Genomic DNA, 20228 nt, shown 5'->3' on the forward strand with positions numbered 1-20228 from the left:
TGGGAAAAATGAAGCTAATACAAGCAAATACAGGAGCTGCAATTAAAGCTGGGATGAAGCTGCAAAATTCATCTCTGGATTCTGAACACTTCAGTATTTCAGAATTTTCAGATCTGTGGTTTTGGTTTGAGCCCATCAAAAGTTACAATCAAACTAATTTATCTTCAATGAACAAATGCTTTGCAAATAAGATGTCACTGCAGGTCTAGGCAATGTTTCTCTTGTGCGAGATGCAAATGCATTAGAAACTGTGCTTTGAAAGAATGTTGTTCTAGTTATCTTGTTTACAGCTCACATTAGTTGTGGTTATAGACCAGGATGCAGCTACATTAGTATGTAGAATGTTGCAGAAAATGAAATGCTTATACCTCATGGACCATCTTATGGAACAGAACATCAAAGAATAGTAAACTGCTCTGAGAAGAGAAAGAGGGCCAAAATGAAGACACTGCCTGAATTAAGGAATTGGTTTATTTCAAAAGCAGGAGAATCATGTAAGTACTAGAGTGAGAACTTAAACAATTCCTTTTCTCTTCTTCATCCAGCCTTGTGCAAGATGTCTGGAGCCAGAACAAAGTAACTTTTGTGTGCGAGCATCTAGAGGAATACAGATGACTACAGCATACCAAGAAATAGCCGCTGCCTTTTTTTTGTGTGTGTGTGTGTGTCTGGGATTTCTTTTACTGCAGTTTAATAGAAGTACGAGTAAAATGCTGTTGCTGTAGATTTTTGATCCTGCACCATTGCGTCTACAACTTGATAAAACTCTGAATTTCAGCAGAGATGCGATGACTAAAGCACTGAACCTGCCATTGGGTTTGTATAAGCATGTCCTTCACAGTTCTGTTGAAGTCCAAGGTGCATAGCTCTGGTTGCAGGCGTGGGGCTAGTGATAGGCTAGTGATTCTTGGCGTAAAGAGATGCCTGAACTTATTTTATTTAAATAACTTGACAGCGCTTGGTCACTATTCAGACGGCAAAGGTTAAGCAGATTCTGCTGCTAATGCTCTTTACGAGCTAAGTTGGTGCAATATCTGGAAGAACCTTTGCTTAGAAGAAGAACTCGGACTTGCATTCTGTAAAACAACAACTTGGAGTACAGTGGGAATCCAGCATGTACGAGTCAGACCAGGGACCGGAGCCTTCCTCTGTAAATGAGTCCAACTGGTATTGCTATTTTTATATCAGCAATTCTTTAAGTAGGTTCAGTGGCTACCAGTGGTGCTCTGCAGAGCATGTGGTAGTCACATGGTGCTAGCGGCTCCTCCTCTACAGGCTTTCTAACAGGTATTGAGGCTCTTCACTGCAGAACCTGGATGCTTGCAGAAGCATCTATAAAAGAGCAGCAGTAAATTTCACCACCTCCTAGTGGCTGCTGCAGCTAGAGAAGACCGAGAAGACTACAAAACCTTCAGCAGGAAGAGAGCTGCTAGTGGAAGGAAAGAGTCAAGTGCATTGCCAGTGGGGACCCAAAGCTGCAAGGAGCTGTCCAGCTGGACCAGATCCCAGAACTAGACCCAAGAGCAGCCAGAAGGACCGGAGCTTTCACAATGAGGTGCATTTGAAGGGAAAGGAGGCAGTGGGGAGCAGGGCAGGGAGGAGTAGGAGCTGAGAATGATGGAAGTTTTGGGAAGTAGGGTGAGATGAATTGAAGCGGGGGGATAAGGGATTGTGGGATTTGTTATGGGAAAAGGAAAATGTTCTAGATGTTAGAGGTTGTGTAAATTCAGGAGGTATCATATTTGCCACAGAACTTAGATCATGTGAGGTAGCAAATGAGCTCAGGATTTTGGGGATGTGGGAGAGTCAAGAGGAAAGACTCCTGGTGAAGGTTTAGCTGTGTAGAGAAGGTGAGATCAGAAACTACTTTTTGCTCCCTGGCCAGCTTTCTTCTTTGGCCAAGCTCCAATAGACAATATACAGCGGGTTTGCTGTCACCTGCCACAGTGGCTGCCTCTGGGTCCCTTGGCATAGTCCAACTCTCTCCTTTTACTATATTAAAATACTCTGGATAACACTGTGTGCTTTGAGGCATCTAAGCTGCTTTCTCCCTTCTGTATTAGAGCCAGCAGGTATTGACTTTACTAAGCACTTCTTACTCTTAATAGAATTAAAGAGACACTGTCACACTTTGGTCTGAAACCTTTAAAAATTATTTTTAGCCTGATAGGTGTCCCTCTAATGGGGATTCTTTTCTTTGAGTTTTCCACAGACGTCTGTCAATAAAATCTGCTAGTTGCATTTCTTACAGTAGCCATCCAAATTGATATTCAAACTAACCTATCAAAGCATAACTTCTACTTAGCACATCATTACCATGGATTGACTTTCAGCCTTATTTTTCTGCAAGAGGAACAGATAATCCACATTGCTATTTGACATGTTGTACATCCCTTCTGACTAGGCTGGGCTTGGCAAACCAGGAAAGGGGTGCAGATAAAGAAAAGGAAAGGGTGTAGCAGAGGTTTTCTTGTCCGTGTTAATGACTTGTTTGGGTTTACGTCAGTAAGATGATTAAATGTCTTATCTCTTTTTATAAAGCGCTTGAGCATCTGTATGATACCATCAGTAAAGTATAATAGTTGATTATATTTTAACTGACAAACTACATGAATTCAGCATACTGGAACTTCCTCGCTTTTGTGCATGAAAAATACCTGCCAATGCCATATCCCCATATCTACTTAGATTCTTGCTTTTAATTTCTTTGCTTCAAGAAAAGGGTGAGACAGAGCTGCTGACTGACAGGTTCCAGTCTGAGGGTATGTCTACACTGCGAAGTTGTCGACAAAACATTTTTCTTTCATGGGTACTTAAAAACGCCAGCCCCGGAAAAGACAAAAGTTTTGCTGACGCAAGTGGCCGTGTGAATGTGGCTAGGTTGGCAGGAGCGTTCTCCTGCCGACAAAGCTAACGCTGTTTGCGGGGCTAGAAGTATTTTGTCGGCAAAAGTGTTGACAAAGTACCAATACAGCATTCGCACACGCTGACTTTTAGCAACAAGGCTGTCTCGACACAGCCTTGTTGCTAAAAGCTGCATGGCGTAGACAAGCCCTCAAGGACGCTGTCTTTTATCTTAATGAAAAACGTCAAGGCAGTGTGATCTAGAGCTCAGGGCACTGGGCTGGGAGTCAGGAGACCTGGGTTTTTAATCCTGGCTCTGACACTGACCTGCTGTGTCACCTTGAGCAAGTCATATCCCTTCTCTGTGCCTTTGTTTCCCTTCACATCCTCTGTCTTGTTGGGTTAGATTGCGAGGTTTTTCAGGACAGTCCCCTACTTCAGTGCAAATAATAAGGAAAAAAAGTAATTCTTGAAGGTGCACTGTATTGTCTCTTTCTCACAATCTGCCTTGCCAAATGGCAATTGTTCTGCAGTCAGCAGACTCCTGGACAGAGATGACTGAGGAGTAGGAGGAAGATGAAATCCTACACTAGATAGTTAGTTATCCGGTGTTGATACCCTTTAATGTGTAATCACTCAAATATCTGTCTGATTCTGCAGTACCAAAGCTTTATCAGAAAAGCTGACAGTACCCCTTAGCCCCTTCTAATGCCCTTTGAAAGTGTGTAGTAGACAGTGGCAGGACCTAACCCTGCAGGAATGTTGTATCCTTATGCTGCCAGCTCTGCATATATTACCAAGAGAGCTTGTATTTGAGCTGGTGCAAACATTGACTCTAATGTGGACTTTGAGTACGATTCAAGTCAAGGGTCTATGGATGGCTGCTCAGTGCATGGAAATGATTTTGACAGTCAAGAGGTATCAGCTTATACTGTGTTACCGTGAGCTCTGCACATTTAGTCTTTCCATGTAGAACGCATGTGTTTGTGAAGCATCTTTGAACTTTAAGAACAAAATGTTTTCATATGTGCCAAACCTTTTTGTTTATAAATAAAACAATTTTTGAGTTCTGCCACCCCCCAAAAGAGTAGTTAATTTAAATTAAAAAAAAAACAACCCTGGTAAATAAGCACTTCCTCCTCTTCCTCACCCCTCCTTTCCTTAGCTGTTTTCAATGCAGAATGGAATTCTTACTAATCTCTTTCTCACAGCCCCTGGCCGGAGAGGGAGCGAAGGAACCAACTCTTTCAGAACAAATATGAGAAATGTCAGCTCTCCGTGTCCATTTCAGAAAAGCTAGATGTGCCATAGGGACTGATTCAGAATGTTGGGTACTCATCCAAAGATGATATCACAGAGATCTATAAACTACTTTTGACTTTGGCCTTTGAATCAGGCCCTGGGTGCTTCTTTGGTCAGAGTTACAGCCTCATCATTGCCAAGTTATAGGATTCTGGGCACAGACAATGATCCGTCCTTTAGATGTTGCGTGATTTTAATGCTATAGCTATTTTTCACTTTGCCTTTCTTTTTCCCAAATGGAAATTCAAACTTTCTTCCATCAGAAACAAAGGTAAAACATGAACTTCCACTCCAGATTACTTGGCCTGTCTAATGGAATAAAGTCTCAGCAGTTAAGTATAGTTTAGGACTCTAATCTTATCTAGTTAAACTATGTAAGTAGTGAAGAAGACAGCAAAAACGCTCCGTGAAGTGCTTCCCCTATTTCAGCAATGATGCAACGAAAATTGCCAATTTCTAGTTACTTTCGATGTGCTCTATTGCTCAATTATCATAATAGCGAAATGAAAGGATCACTGGCATGCAAGGCACAGCAAGTAGCTTTTTAGCTCAAAACAAACATTGCTGGAACTGTCTCTTTCAAAGATTAAGGCTCCTGTGTTTTTTCTCCCCCCTGCCCCCCCCCCCCATCCAGCCCAATTGCTGGAAATAAAACTGCCACCAAAGAGGCTTTATTTATTTTATGAAGAGGATTTTTTGATGTAGGTTCAAGTATTTAAAATACCATGCAAGGTAAACATGAGAGATCAGGCATCTGTCAAATACTGTGAAAAGCCCTTTGGTGTTAAATTGTTAGAGGAGGAGGATGGCAAACCACCAGCAATGTGGGGCTTTGGAGCAGCCCAGACTCCTCCTCCTCCTCTTCAAGCAAATTTTCACCACTAGTTTGATGGCTCCATCGCTTTTACAACGGAGTCTTCTAAACAGGAGTGAAAATCAGAATAAGTAAATGGTACAAATGCTTCTCCTTTTCTTAATTTTTTTTTTTTTTTTAAAGCAGACATCTTGTTAAGGTAGCAGATACTTGTCACTTGGGCCCCACACACTGCATTGTTTGTTCTGGTTCAATTGTTGTTAGGAATTGCACTTGCATAGGAAGATGGGTGAAAGCCTCTTAACATGCAGAGCTTCAATTACAAAGTATCAGATTTATACTCCATTTCCTACAGTCTTTTGAGGTCAAGGGGCTATGACCTGCTTTGAATCTTATGTTTAGGTCCAGTCCTCCTTCATATGAGACATCTCATTGAAGCCAGTGGGATCGTGGGAGAGCTTCATCGTTTAGTTGCACAAGGTTATAGGGGTGATATTGGCAATGCAAGAGTTAAATGTTTAACCCTGTTTGCTGAACCTTGTGTTCAGGGATGATCATTCCTGCATATGAATTTTACAGTTCTTCTAAGCTTTGTATAGAAAGGCCAGGCTATAGTGACAATATGCACAAAGTAATAAGTAACATTTGCATAAGCAGTTGAAAGTGCTCCATGTCTCTCTTTAATGGTGAAAGTTTGGACAAATAATGGCAAGGAAGTTTTCCACCACTATTAAGAGGCTGTTTTTTGACAAACGAAGGGTCAGTCCCATAACTATCCCACTACTCAGTAAGAATGTAGCACACTCTGCTCCGCTCTCCTGCACCTTGCATTACAGCAGCGGTTCTAAAACTGGGGGTCGGGACCCCTCAGGGGGTCACGAGGTTATTACATGGGGCCGGTCGCAAGCTGTCAGCCTCCACCGCAAAGCCCACTTTGCCTCCCACATTTATAATGGTGTTAAATATATAAAAAAGAGGTTGGTGGTTTTTTTTTTTAAATAATTTTGTAAGGTGGGGGGGTCACACTCAGAGGCTTGCTGCGTGAAAGGGGTCACCAGTACAAAAGTTTGAGAACCAGTGCATTACAGGCTGGTGTTCAGATATGTGCCCTATAGGGGACAGGTAGAAGGGCAAGTACTGAAACTTCCAGGAGAACATAGAGTTCCTGTACAGATTAATTCACTGTCTGGATTCAGCTAAATCCATTACCTTAGAACAATAATGCTATAGAACTGCAAAATGACCTGCAAACCAGTGCTTTGGAATTCTCACGAGGCTGAAACAGGTTTCTGCATTTAATTATTTCAAGGCAACTTCTCAAAGAGAGTGAAATTAATTCTTGCCTAATGAACAATACACATTTCAAATAAAACCTATTTAAAGAGACATGTAAAGCTTTTAGGTCCAAAACTTTTAATTGAATTGATAACTTTAATAATATTTAAGGTCATGACTACACTTATGGGTTTACAGCAGCACAGCTGTACCGATACAGCTATGCCACCATAAACACAGCTACGGGAATGCTCTATGCTGACGGGAGAGAGCTCTCCTGTCAACATAATAAAAACAGCTCACTGAGCGACTGTAGCTAGGTTGGCCAGAGGGTGGTTTTTTGTTTGTTTGTTTGTTGTTTTTCCCCTCCCACACACTCCTGAGTGACAAAAGTTTTGCAGACATAAGTTCTAGTGTAGACATGGCCTAAGTGAAATGTTGCTAAGGAATTTTTTTTGAATAAAAGGTTAAACAAACTTTTTATATTTTTGTGGATGTGGGTGTTGAAAAAAATATTCTGCCTAACAGTCCATGTCCATGTTTCATGCCTAACTTTTAAAAACTAGAAAGTTCAGCTTTAAAACTTCCTTTCTCCCAGCCCAAATATAATATTTATCTCTAAATTAGATGCTTACAATTAGGAGGAAAATAACATCTTTATCTTTTAAGTTCCAGATTGATGCTGCGGTTGTTGCTTCTATCTTGAGTTAGGCCTGTCAATGCAGGTTCAGAGGAAATGGGATTTTTGTTTGTTTGTACCTTACTATCATGTTTGCTCCTTCGTGGCCTTTGATGCTTTCAACATGGCTCAGGGCTCTGAAAGTTATAACTGCCAAACTGCTGGTATCTCCTTATGATTGGGTTTCATTACTGAAATCTAGTAGCTGTTCTCAGAAAGAATCTTTATTTTAATCTTCCATTTAAACACTGAGAGGAATACATTGTTTCATGACCTGGCACCTGCCATTTTCTTTTTCTGATATCTGAAGTCTTTCAGGTAACTTTTTTTTTTTTCCTCTTATCCAGAATTTTGTGGTGTGATGATGGTGTGGGGGGGATCACTGTTAAAAGACTCTGATTCCACTTGTTCTCAGGAGAAGTTTGTTTTTGTTTTACTCGTTTTTGTGTACAGCATCAGTTGACTACTCGGTTTAAGTTGGCACTTGCATATCTAAAATAAACAAATTGCCTAGCAATTGTTCTGTTTACAGTAGCCTAATTGCTTTTTGAGTTGAAAAGCATGTATACTTTTAACCATAAAAACTAGTTACTGTTCATGTTTGTAGGAGTTCTCCCGTCCTCCCCCGCCCCGTCCCCCTTATAGAACTGTAGAAACATCGTATTTTATGATGTCTAGTATTCATCTTGAATTATTCCATTTATATGTGATGAGGAAGGGGTTTCTTGTGGACCTGGACACAGGACACCTGAGACATTGGACATGTTGGCCACAAGAGGGAAACCTTCCTGTTAGTCAGTGTAGCCTAAGTGTGATCTGAATCTGTGCCAAGACTTTCAAAAGCAATTATTGATTAAGTGCCACAACTTCTGGGTGGCTGATTTGAGACAGTTTTTAGAGGCCTTACTCTGAGGGTGAGTGTTCATCACTTTCTGAAAATCAAGGCCACTTTAAGATGTCTCAAGTTGGTCACCCAAAGTTCCTGTCCGGGCTTTGGAAATCTTGGCTTTACGTTTTGACCCCAAATACCCCAACATAAGTAAAATACAACTGAATACCAAAGATATGATTCAAAGCAACAGACCAAGAGCTTCAGGTTTTTTTTTTAATTGACAACCCCTGTGTCCTGTGAATCCAAATATAAGTGTGCCTCTTGATGCAAGGGGGTGGGGGAGCTCATTTCCTGGTAGCTAAACATTTTCAGCTTTGTTGAAACACAAATGCCTAATCAGTCAGGAGATGCTTTTTTTTGTAGGTGTTTATAAGCCTGTGTCAGATCGGGAAACTAACTAACTAGCTGGAAGCAAGCTAAACTCACTCACTAATTTTTTCTCATTGCCTGTAAATCTTAGATATGGGAAGGTCTGTTGGATAATTTGGTCTGTCATTCTACCTGCCAGTTCAGCATCTTCCCAAGTACTGTCCAATCTAATAAATTCTGAGCACATGTTTAAGTTCAGTGTCATACACGTTGTTTGGTAGTCCTTAGGTATACAAGAGTGTAATATAGGTAGACAGTGCTCAATTACATCAGCTTCTACCTTCTCCCCCTTACTGATAGGGAGGCTCTGATCCTGCACTGTTAAATTTCGGCTGTTGTGAAGACCTTATTATTTATTGTGCAAAGTTCATGAAAGTTTCAATGAAGGGACAGATGATAAAGTTCTGTTCGTAATAGAGACTCGTTGAATCCTCTCCAGGGTTACTTTTCCTAATTTGTCAAGGGTAAATCTGGTTAAATTTGAGTTTCCTTAAACATGTAAACTGTCTTTGATATAGAAGACTGAATAATCGCAGAGGCATGTTTGAAAGTTACTGTCCTGTCCTTAAGCCTGGCTTTGGACAGAGTGTCTGGGATTTCAATTTTTCATATTCTGGATGTCCGAGAAAGACATTCTTGTCGTCTCTGTTGGAAGTCAGTAGTTTTGACCTCTACATTTTCCAGCGTACAGCTGTGGTGAACATCGATGCCTTTTCTAAAGTTAAATGATCTTAAAGGCCTCTTCCCTAGGGACATAACTGGTGCACTGCTGTGGGAAGAGTAGTTCGCATCCTGTGTTACCAAGTTCCTGCTACCCAAGTCCTTCCTCTTCTCTGGACATTGTGTTTTTTTTATAACTGAAAATTTTAGTGTGTGTGGATACTCAAAAACTACAAGACAGTAAGGCTGTGTCTTTTCAACCCTGACTACATGAAGTCAGGCTAATAAATCCATATTTAAGGACTGAAATATGTGGCCGTTTTCCCCCCACACACCCCGGTAGTGCTGAGTATCTGCAGCTCCCGCTGACTTCAGTGTTTTGCTCGGTAAATTTAAAGTGATCCTCATTGAACATGCATGAGCATATGTGTGTATGCCCACATAGGGACTGGGGAGCCTGACTTCAGAAACCCAGATCTGGAAATCTTGTCATAATGCTGAAGTGTGCAGTTGAAATCCAACTGAGGAAAAGGGAAAGATAATATTTCTCCTGAGGCTAATTCAATCACTCTGCATATCATGTATGTTTTCGGGCATCTATTTTAAAACATCATAGTATTAAGCTCCTCATCTACTAAGAGAAACAAGCATCATGTATACACTGTGGCTGTATGAATTAGTGCTGTTGAAGGAGCCTTAAGCCAGCACACTGCTGCCATAAGCAGGCATAGCTTTATTGACTTCCGAGGAGTTGAACAATTTACATCGGTTATGAACTTGGCCCATTGATTTTTGCTGTTCTTGACTTGGATTTTTAATTCTGCAAATCACAGTGTATCTTCATGGCACAAGAACCTTGGTTTGGAGCATGGTAAAGGGATAGTTGGTTACAGTGTTTTAGGAGACAAAATGCAGTCTAGATTCACAGCTTCATATTATGCACAGCAGTTGCTAACCCTCCACCCCCAACAAATGTTCCTAACTCTGTGCTTGCTGAGCCCAGACCTTACTTAATACATTTGAACCCTACCTCTGGCAGTAAACAAGTTAATGTTCAATGAAATGAGAATGCTTATCCCACTCACAATGTCAAGGCTGTGCTCTGTAATAAGTATAATTTCCTGCTATTTAATTCTCCCTCCTGATGGAGGATCACTTTAGTGTGACTCTTACATGTCAGTTCTCAAGAACAATAGTGCTGGTTAGTGAGGGTTGGGAGTATTTTTATTTGTCCTTTAAAACTGAGGTCCAGCCCTGAGCACCTTACTTGGGCACAGCTCCATTTGCATTCCGGAGGGCAGGATCAGGCTCCAAGGGCATATAAATCAGCAGAGCTGTTAGTACCCTGAACAACAGATTTCAGAAAGAAGGTAGTAATTCAAGAATGACCCAACTGTTGAAAAACCATGAGTCAGGCACCACCCAACAACTGTGATGCTGGCTAAAATTCATGAGATTTGAACAAATATTAAATTCAGAGTTCTTTTTATTTGTCTTCTGCTTTTTGAACTTTGAAACTCTTTTCTGTGACCGTGAGGTGGGGGTGCCGGAACAATTTGTATAGTGAGGGTACTGAAGGCTGTTGAACCCAACTGTAAACCCTGTATATGATGGAAACCACTTCAAGATAGGGAGTGCAGCAGTATCCCCAGCACTCCTAGGTCCAGCTCCTATGCCATGAGGGTTAGAAATGTGCCTTCATTTTTTAAAGTAACAGCTCAGACTCTCACATAATGGCATGAATCCAGAAGCCTGGGCTTTAAGAAGAAAACACCAGTTAGCTGAAGCTTGGGATTAAAATGGTGAGAGTCAGCAACAATGAGTGACGGTTTTGGCACTTCTGCACAGAATTGAATTTCATTTCACAGGGGGTTGACTTCCATTTTAAGTGTATATTTTAAAGTCTGTTTAATCCAGGGGTGGACAAACTTTTTCGCCCGAGGGGCCACATTGGGATTGCAAAACTGTATGGAGGTCCGGGTGGGGAAGGCTCTGCCTCCCCAAACAGCCTGGCCTCTGCCCCCTCCCACTTCCTGCCCCCTGACTGTGCCCCCTAAACCCCCAACCCATCCAAACCCTTCCCCACTCCTCATCCCCTGACCGCCCCCTCTCGGGACCTTCTGCCCCTAACTGCCCCCCCAACCCCTATCCAACCGCCTTCTGCTCCTCATCCCCTGACTGCCCCCTTCCGGGACCCTCTGCCTGTAACTGCCCCCTGGGACCCCCCCCCCCCGGGACTCTGACTCCCAATCCTCCCTCTTCCCTATCCCCTGACCTCTGCACCATGCAACTGCTCCGTAACTGCGCCCCGGGACTCTTGCCCCTTTACCCAACCCCCCTGCTCCCCACCCCCTTACCATGCTGCTCAGAGCAGCAGGAGCTTGGAGCTGCGCCGCTCGGCTGGAGCCAGACACGCTCCCCACACTGCCTGGTAGGAGCGGCGGGCCAGAACAATACTTGCGTGGCTGCGGGGGAGGGGAGACAGCAGGGGAGCGGCTGGGGACTAGACTCCCCGGCTGGGAGCTCAGGGGCCGGGCAGGATGGTCCCGTGGGCTGGATGTGGCCCGCGGGCTGTAGTTTGCCCACCTCTGGTTTAATCACTTAAATTCCAGTTGTGGTTTTCCAGGAGTCTTTTGGTTGTTTCGTGGAGAATCTGCTGCCAAACATCTACAATAACATTTCCCACAATGTCTTCATTAATACTGTATTTCTGTTAAGATGGTAGCTACTGACATATATTGATGGAGCAGCTGACAAAAATACTTACAAACCATGCTAATATCTTTCATTAAAATTCCTTTGACCATCATTTCATTATATCCCAGGGGGGAGCGGGAGCGGGAACGGGGCAAGGTGGGCACCAGGGGAGCGGGAACGGGGTGAGAAAAGGCCAATACTTTCAAATTGCTCCTGAATGCACTAAGTCTGCTCTGGAACTAGCACAACTGGCTTACGCTGAGAAATCTTTCCTGGTTTAGAACAATACTGTAAGTAAAATGCCTTAAATTAAGGGGATCTGCTCCTTTCTTCCTTTTCTTTAAGCCCATTCTCCACCTGGTGAGAATGTGTGCCTGGAATGGAATCTTTTAAGTGAACATCTGTATGATAAACTGGGTAAACAAAAATAATTGAATGTGGACAATGTGGAGCTCAAATTGTCTTTGCCCTGAGATACCTATCTAAGTTTTCACTGCACCATGGGCTGGGAAATACTCTTGCAACTGTAGAAGCTACAGTCAAAACTTCCTGTCTCTAATACATCAATCTCAGGATCAAGGAGTTGTTCAGTTAGCCAGATGGTGACTAGACTCGTGGATTTTTTTTTTTTTTTTAAAAAGCTTTTATCATTTTAACGTCAGCACTTTCTTGGAATTGCATCAAGTGTTCACTCTGAATTTTTTTGTGTTTTGGCTTGTTGTCTATGGGGCTCTTACTCAGAGAATTATTTTACCTAGTAAATACACTAACACTCCTTTTCCCTATCTTCTCTTTTTTCCTAGGACCAACAAGCAGGAAATGTCTGACAAGATGTCAAGCTTCCTTCATATTGGAGACATTTGCTCTCTATATGCAGAGGGCTCAACGAATGGATTTATCAGCACCTTGGGGTAAGGGCAGCTGTTGTCTTGCATTGAAAGATGTCCTTAGCTGTGTAAAAGACCGACAAGGCTGAGCTAGTAATCCTGAGTCTAATGGATCTGGGTGTTTCCTGTACCCATAAATAATGGAATAAGTTGGGGGAGTCTTCTGTAAAGACTTGTCATGTTTTGAAAATAGCCCAAAGCAACGTAGCAGATAGAAAGCTTTCACTTGAGAGGACAGAGGGGTTAGGAATGGAAATGGTATGGTTTTACCATGGGATGGGCAAATAGCTTGCCACGGTTAAGTTATAGCGGGAGGGAAGTGAGTAAGGAAGTGTGCTTCGTGCTTGGGAAGGAGCAGGCCCCTAGGTATAATCTGCTGATGGAGCATGGAAGGCAGCTTAGGTAGATATTTTAAAGGAAAAGAGTAGGTCGTATTGCATCTGCACCAGTATTTATCACTAATGACTGGTCCTACCTCTTCCGATGTGCCTAAGATTTCTCATGTAAACAACATCACACTTCTCCAACTCTAGGGTATTTACTTTTTTTGCTGCTGGGCTGCATCGCCAAGAACTGGAGCGGTAGCCCTGCCTTGCTTGCTTCTGTTGCTTGGTGCACTTTCTTCGATGGCCTGACCACCCTGACAAACACCATACTATGTGCTCCCTGGTAGACTAGCCATTCAGCGACTCTTCTCAGAAACCAGTCCAGGCCGCTTCCTTAATCAATAAGCGTTAGGTGGCCACTCTTCTAGGGCAAGGAAGCTTTCCCTTGGTGAGTGTCATCAACTCCAGGAGAATCTAAGTTTTGAATAAAAAATAACACAAACCTGTTTAATTTCACTCTCCTGCTGCCTGGGGACAGCTGTTCACATCAGAGACCGGCACTGGAGCTATTCACTGGACAAAGCAGTGACGTCTGGGAGAGGGGTAACAGCAGATAAAATGCTGAGGAAGGGCAGAGTAACTGGTAGACCGTTTACCATGGCAACCAGGAAGCTGAATGAGCAGTAAAGTAGCAGTCAGGAAGGTTGGTGGGATGAGGGCTAGAGAGACCCACTGCTGCTCCCTTCCAGTCAGAGGGACCTGGGGGTGGGTGAGGCAGTTATAGTGGCTGCAAATTCAGTTCCTAATGTCCAGATGCATGTGAGAGATGAAGCTTTTGAGCAGGGGAAAGAGACAGCGTCCCCTCTTCCCCATTTCCCAGCAGCTAGTGATGGTTGGCATCTTACCTGGACGTTGCCCCAGACTGGTAGATTTAGTCCTTGAACTGTTAGGGTTCTGGAATAGCTGCTAAACTTTCTGAGTAGGTATGAGGATGAGTGGGTGCATGGAATCATCTGTTGGAGGGAGATGACTGAAAAGATAAGTATTTTATGGGGAGGAAGATATGGCAGTGGGAAGGATGCAGAAGAAAGGAGTTAGGAAAACCTTGGTGGATGTAGAGAATGCAACTGAGGGGGAAAGAGAAATTAGTGGGAGAAAAAGAAGCAGGCAGTGAAAAAGCACCGTGATTTATTATAGGAAAAGGAGGAATATTTGGGATGCTGCCAGAAGGGAAAAAAAGTATGATAAAAGCGAAGCATGTAGTAAGTAGGGTTGGTCGAATAGTATTTTGTGAACGTATTTGACAGATTTCCCAGGTACTCATCAAATATGATTCATACTCTTCGTAGCATTCGACCAGCTGTATAACTGCCCAAATACTACTTGCTGAACATTGGTGAAGTAAATTGAAAAACAAATATTTGACTATTTTTTTTCTACTGTTAAAGTAACCCTAAGAGTAAATAACATTTAAAAAAACAAAGTAGGAAGTTGATTTGACCGTATGTTTTAATTAAATACAGTGCCACAATAAACTGGCTATGGCTTTGATGGCATTACTGAGCAGCTATTTTTCACCATGGCTAGTAGATTTAGTCCTTGTGTTAATATGTAGACATTGGATGTATTTTTCAAGACCTGGCCAACACGTTTCCCTTGGCAGCTCGATACTTCTATTAGTATTTTCTTCAAATTCGTTTGCAATATTTTAAGGTAATTGTACTGTAAAATGGTCATGTGTACTCTGAGCCAGATTTTAAATAGAAATCCCAATTGCTATGTGAAATGCATTAGCATCTTAATATCCCTTCATAGTCAAATTATCTTTGTTACATAGTTCACTTACTGTTTGACCTGAAGAAAATTAAAGCCTCTCAGAAAAAAATCAATGTAATCATACTCAGTTATTATGATATAAGGCTATCAAAACACACACATGTTATGCTGTGTGTGACGGCGTATGCATACAGTTAATGAAGGATGGAAAACATATACTGTTATAAATCCTAATGCTGTTCCATCCAAGTAAATCTATCTTGAAGGGTGTTCTTGTTTAATATTTCTGTGATGTGCTTTCACTGCTTAATCAGAACTTCCCTTTTGCTATTTTCCAAATTCAATATTCTGATTATTCTAATTACTATTTTATTATGTATATAAATCTCATCTTGTATGTTGCGCGCACACACTAGAAAATTATTTTCTTTATTATGATAATCTACCATAGTATAGATAGGAAGTTCACCTTCTCTTAAGTCCATGTAAACCGCTCTGAATCAATTAATCTTCTATGCACTTCACGATTTTCCATAATTGTTGTCTCAAAGACACTCCCTGCACGTAACCAGTCTCTGCAAAGAACAGTTCTCATATTCTAGATCTCAAGCTGTCTTTCCCAGCTATTACTATATGAGAATGGAGTGTCCCAAACCTTCAGGACATTGTGGGGAACTGTGCTTTATACGCATGTAGAAGGCCTCTTTGACAGGTCAGTGGAAAGGTCTTAATTTGAGCCAAGAAGGTCAAACGAGATACTTTAAAAAATTTGTTTACTGAGACGTTTTCACTGTATATGAAAAATAGAGGTGTTTCAGATGGTCTATAAAATGTCCAAGGCATAAGACTTGTGATAGGTTACAGCAATATACTTACCTTGTTTCCTTCGTTCCTTGGGAGTAGACACGCCCCCATGTCTTTGCCAGTACACGCTCAGAGAAGAAGCTCTCTGTTGGAACTCTCTGATGGAACGCCTTACAGGTGCAGTTATCCAATTCTACCCCCTTCCTGGTAAAGCAGGAGGAGGTTAGATTGATCTTCTGTCGGTACCAACCTTCACTGGACTATTTAAAAAAACAAACAAAAAACCTCCTCCTCCTCCATAATTAAGCCAGTTTTGACCTGACGCTGGTGGTTCTTTTCAGTGATGTATATTTGGCTATCTGGCTCCAAGGTGAAACCTTTACCTTCTGATGACCGGTAAGCAAGGATGCATCAATTATGCCTTCCTCTCTCTTTCGGGAGTGTGTTGTCCCTGTGCTAACGTAGTTTATGTTCCTGGCTTTTTGGACATTAACTGAGGCTCCACTGGGGGTAATATGTGATCTGATGCATTCATCATTTTTTCCCCCAGTTTGCTGCCCTTTAATGGGGGAGTGTTTATAACATATTCACAAATAGTGGTATCTGTCCAAGAGGTGACACTTGCTGTATGGCCTTTGCTCGTTTCATTAGAATATGGGCCAATCTATGTGTCCCCCCAGGAGGGGACATGAGGAAGATGCAGTGAGCAGGAGTGATAAACTTACTGATTGTCCAGCAGTGTGGTTCTGGACAACACAAACAAATTGGCTGCATGCTTCGTAGAAAGATTTGGCATGAGTTGGTTTCTGGGAATTTTCTGTCCTCCATTGAAGCAGCCAACAGGATTGACTATTGGAAAGCAACCCACTTTGTGTCTGGTACCTAGGAAGTAGCACTTGCAAACAAAAAGTCTTACCTGAGTTGCTCATTTCTTTGCAGCCTTGTGGACGATAGATGTGTTGTGCAGCCAGAAGCAGGTGATCTTAATAACCCACCCAAAAAATTCAGAGGTAAGATTATAAGTTTACTTACAATCGTCTGCGTCAAATCTCTCCTTAAAATTCACCTTTGCTGTGATGTCTGCAAATGAACTTGATAAGTGTTAGGTTGCTGGTGGGCTGAAACCCCCTGCCTATCATGCTGACTAATATTGTCTCATAGTTTCCTTGTACTGCTCCCTCTGTCTGTATCCACCTGCTGCCTCTTGTCTTATACTTAGTAAGCTCTCTGGGGCAGGGACTGTCTTTTTTGTTTTGTGTGTTGTGCAGTGCCTAGCACAATGGGGTCCTGGTGTACTTATTACCCTAATAGTTTAAAGATGCCTTATCTCTGGTTCACAACGATGGTGGCGTATGTCATGTTTTAGAGTCTTTGAGCTACTGGCCTTCTGTAGGGTGATTTAGCATCTTCCTGTGAACCTGTCTTTTCCACTTGTGATGACTTAAACTCAGTCCCAATGTCTTTCATGGTGTGGAGACACATTGCTGTTTTATGTATTGAGCAACTATTTCACAAATAGTTGGCTTGCATAAGTTTAAGAACATATTTTGGGTGTGTTTAGTTTAGGCTGGTTTTCTTATCGATGCAAACAGGATGCAAACAGGTTTGTTTCATTTCCTTTTCTCCATGTGTAATTTGGCTCCTTTAAGACATACAGACAGCATAAATAGGTTTAATATTGGATAGACAGAAATTGAAAATGACAGAAAGTAACCCTAGGAAAGAAAATGAAAGAGAGTGAACCTGATTCGACACAACAGCTCCTGTTTTGACCTCCCCACGTTCTAATAAGTTTAAGTTTGCCCTCCTGCCCTGCACCAGGAAATTAACCCTATGAAAGATATGCTTGGTCACATGGGGTAAAAACCTTCCTCTTTCAGATCTTAGATAGGCAGTGTCAAAAGAAGACCAGAGTGACTTCTCCTTGTTAAACTAATTTTTGAATGGGAAGGGAAGAAATGAATGTGGGTCCATTCTCAGTTAGTTTCTTAAATTCCTTCTCTGTGCCCCACTCATTTTTAGTGCCTGAAGTTCAAAGAAACGGAATAAAAGATTCATTTATCTTGCATTGCTTCCTAACAAACAGAAAATGAGCACTAGCTGGTTAAAGAGTGGGTGTGTAAAATCTCTTCAATGGGTATGTTCTGCAGCACACTACCTTCAGTTTTCAGAGTAGCAGCCGTGTTAGTCTGTATTCGCAAAAAGAAAAGGAGGACTTGTGGCACCTTAGCGACTAACCAATTTATTAGAGCATAAGCAAGTGAGCTGTAGCTCACGAAAGCTTATGCTCTAATAAATTGGTTAGTCTCTAAGGTGCCACAAGTCCTCCTTTTCTTTTTACCTTCAGTTTGTGTTTGCTACCCTGTTTCTTTAGGTCTGGAATGAAATTTTTTGAGACGTGTGGAGTGCCAACAATCCCACTGAAAATCTGAGAGCTGCAGGTGATCAGCTCCTTAGAAAAGTCATGCACCCTCTCCATTGCGGTCTTGCTTTTATGAAAGGCTGCAGTTTTTCTTCCCTCACAATTCAGAACACTGATGAGATCACATTGATTAAAAACAGCCTGTAAAAAGGGAATTGGGATAAATGGGTTATTGCTGTTAGATCACTGTAAAGTGCTCGTTTTTTTCCTGGGCACTTTGTTACTAAATGGCTAATTGGTGTACTTATACACAATGAATTGACGATGCTGAAGAAGTGGTCTAGAGTAGTTTTAGTTTCAATGTTAAATTTGCCAAGGAAAGTAGAGTGCTGCTGTTCTGGATGTTGTCTCATGAACTGGAATATGTGATGCTAAACAAATTTTGATCTTAGTGTAAAAGACTAAGAAGGAAAAAGAACAGACTTGACTAGGAAGAGCCAGGAAAGGTGAGAGGAAGAATAGAAAAAGACATAATTCTCGCTCACGTAGCTTAGTGACTACAGTTAGGTACAAGTACCTACCACACATTTGTCCAACATATAAAACATTCTGTTTGGAGGTTGCTTGTAAATTATTAAAGGAGAAATGAATAATCGGACAACCATTTCAACCTGTGCAGAAGCAACTTCATCCAAGACTTCACAGGGAAGCCTATATGTTCTTTCCTTTAACAGTTAATGGCAATGGAAGGTATAAAACCTTAGCACAATGGTCTTTTATATGTTAATTCCCCAAAAAGATCTTAAAAGTGCGTAACACCCCTTTGCCTATGTATTTTTATATGGCCTCCATCAAAACTACGTTGGAGCATTTCAGGTTGACTTTGCCACCTTCTGTGGGGTAGGGAAGTATTTCCTCATCTATAGATTGGAAATAGAGGCATAGAGAGAGTAAGTGACTTGTCTGCAGTCATGCAAGAATTCTATGGCAGTGCCAGGAGTTCAATCCAGGTCTCCTGAGTCTCAGTCCAGTGTCTTAATGACAAGAGCGAGCATCCTAGCACAGGGGACACCAATACCTCACAACCTACGCTGTACACAGACACCAGAGAAAGTCAACCTCCTCTTGAGTGGAAGGCAACAGCAAACTAAGGGCTGTAGTTGCACAACAGGGGAAACTTTGGCTGAAGATGCACAGACACCACTAAAGTTTACAGGTTCTTTAAATAGCAGGTGATTTGATATATTTTAACATCGCTAAAGAAGGGCTCTCCTGAACTCTGCACAAATGGCACCATGTGGTCCCAGAGTTTAGGCTGGTCAAACTTGAGGATTAGGGTCCTGTGACACTTTCTCAGATCATCCTGAACTGTAAGCTGCCTTGTTACTCCTCTGCCTCAGTGAGAGAGATTTGCTGCTGCTGCTAAAGTGTTCTTCAGCTCCCTGATGGTCCAGTCCATTAGCCAGCCCAACAAACTCCTCAGGACTCTGTCAGTCCTAACTTTGCCTTGCAGGTTAACTCTTGGTGCACTTCAGTTCCCAAAGTGTTCCCCTGCAGCATCCAGACTTGTCACTGGGCGCTCACAGAATTACCAAGTCCATTGTCTCCAAAGAGACAGAATACACACCAGCCTGCTGGCTCAGCCAAGGGTGCACACTTCACTTAATATAATAGCACAGAGATGGATTTATAATAAAGCAAAAATAAGTTCTAAGTGATACTATGCAGAGGTAATAGAAATTGGTTACAAATAAAACAGAAGTAGAACATGCTTCTAAGAGACTACATCTAATCTTAGCAGGCTTCAAGCTTTGTCTAAAAGTTTTCTCACCTCCAGTTACTTCTCAGCGTCTCCACCCCAAAGAGTTGGGGCTCCACCGGTCATAGGCGCAAAGAGTGTTGGCGCATAAGATGCCCTTTTTCTTTGCCTTTATACCCCCTGGAGCTCAACATGTGGTGGTCTCCAGGGTGCTGATGCCATGCAGTGTCTTCATCCTCCTGATAACTGGTGTTTACCTCCGATGCAAATGAATTGCCCATCGTCTCTGACATCCCCATGTTCCATTTACGTTATAGACACATGCAAATCAACATTGCTTTGTCTAGGACAAATGTGTTTATAAAGTCTGCTCCAAAACACACTTTAGGAACACATTTCCAGGACACACACCTAATTCTGTACATGCTGTCTGTACATACATCACACAATGATATTTTTGACCGGTGTGTCACCAGTTTTCATTTGATACTACATGTCACTCTTTACAGATTACACATAAATACTATGATAGTTATGTGTTATAAGTGTGTCCGGTCTGATGGAAATTCACAGAACAGTGGGCCCACTGCCAATTGGCATTGAGAGGATCTTAGAGTGACAGTTATGTCTACATTGCAGCAGTTGGTACGGGTGGCAGCTCATTTAGACATATCCGTGCTGGCTGTACTCTAGCTAGCTCACTAAAAATAGCTGTGAGGACTCTGCAGTGTGGGCTGCACAAGCCTGCTTGCCACTCTCCATCCCACTGATATGTACTTGCT

At 42.1% G+C, this 20228-nt stretch overlaps 1 protein-coding gene across 2 annotated transcripts in view; it reads left to right on the forward strand.

Moving 5' to 3' along the window:
- Window positions 1–1348: 1348 nt before the first annotated feature.
- The window catches only part of ITPR1 (inositol 1,4,5-trisphosphate receptor type 1), a 247403-nt gene continuing 228523 nt past the window's right edge, over window positions 1349–20228 (forward strand). Inside the window, exons 1-3 of one of the 2 annotated variants that reach the window (XM_073351182.1) lie at window positions 1349–1555; window positions 12336–12443; window positions 16265–16335. In XM_073351182.1, coding sequence (XP_073207283.1) covers window positions 1551–1555; window positions 12336–12443; window positions 16265–16335 — 184 coding nt within the window. In that variant the 5' untranslated portion in view covers window positions 1349–1550. Of the gene's footprint in view, window positions 1556–12335; window positions 12444–16264; window positions 16336–20228 lie in introns of those variants that run through there. The other variant, XM_073351183.1, reaches the window with a different exon arrangement.

This window comes from Lepidochelys kempii, chromosome 7 (assembly GCF_965140265.1).
Source record: "Lepidochelys kempii isolate rLepKem1 chromosome 7, rLepKem1.hap2, whole genome shotgun sequence".
Taxonomy (NCBI): Eukaryota; Metazoa; Chordata; order Testudines; family Cheloniidae; genus Lepidochelys; species Lepidochelys kempii.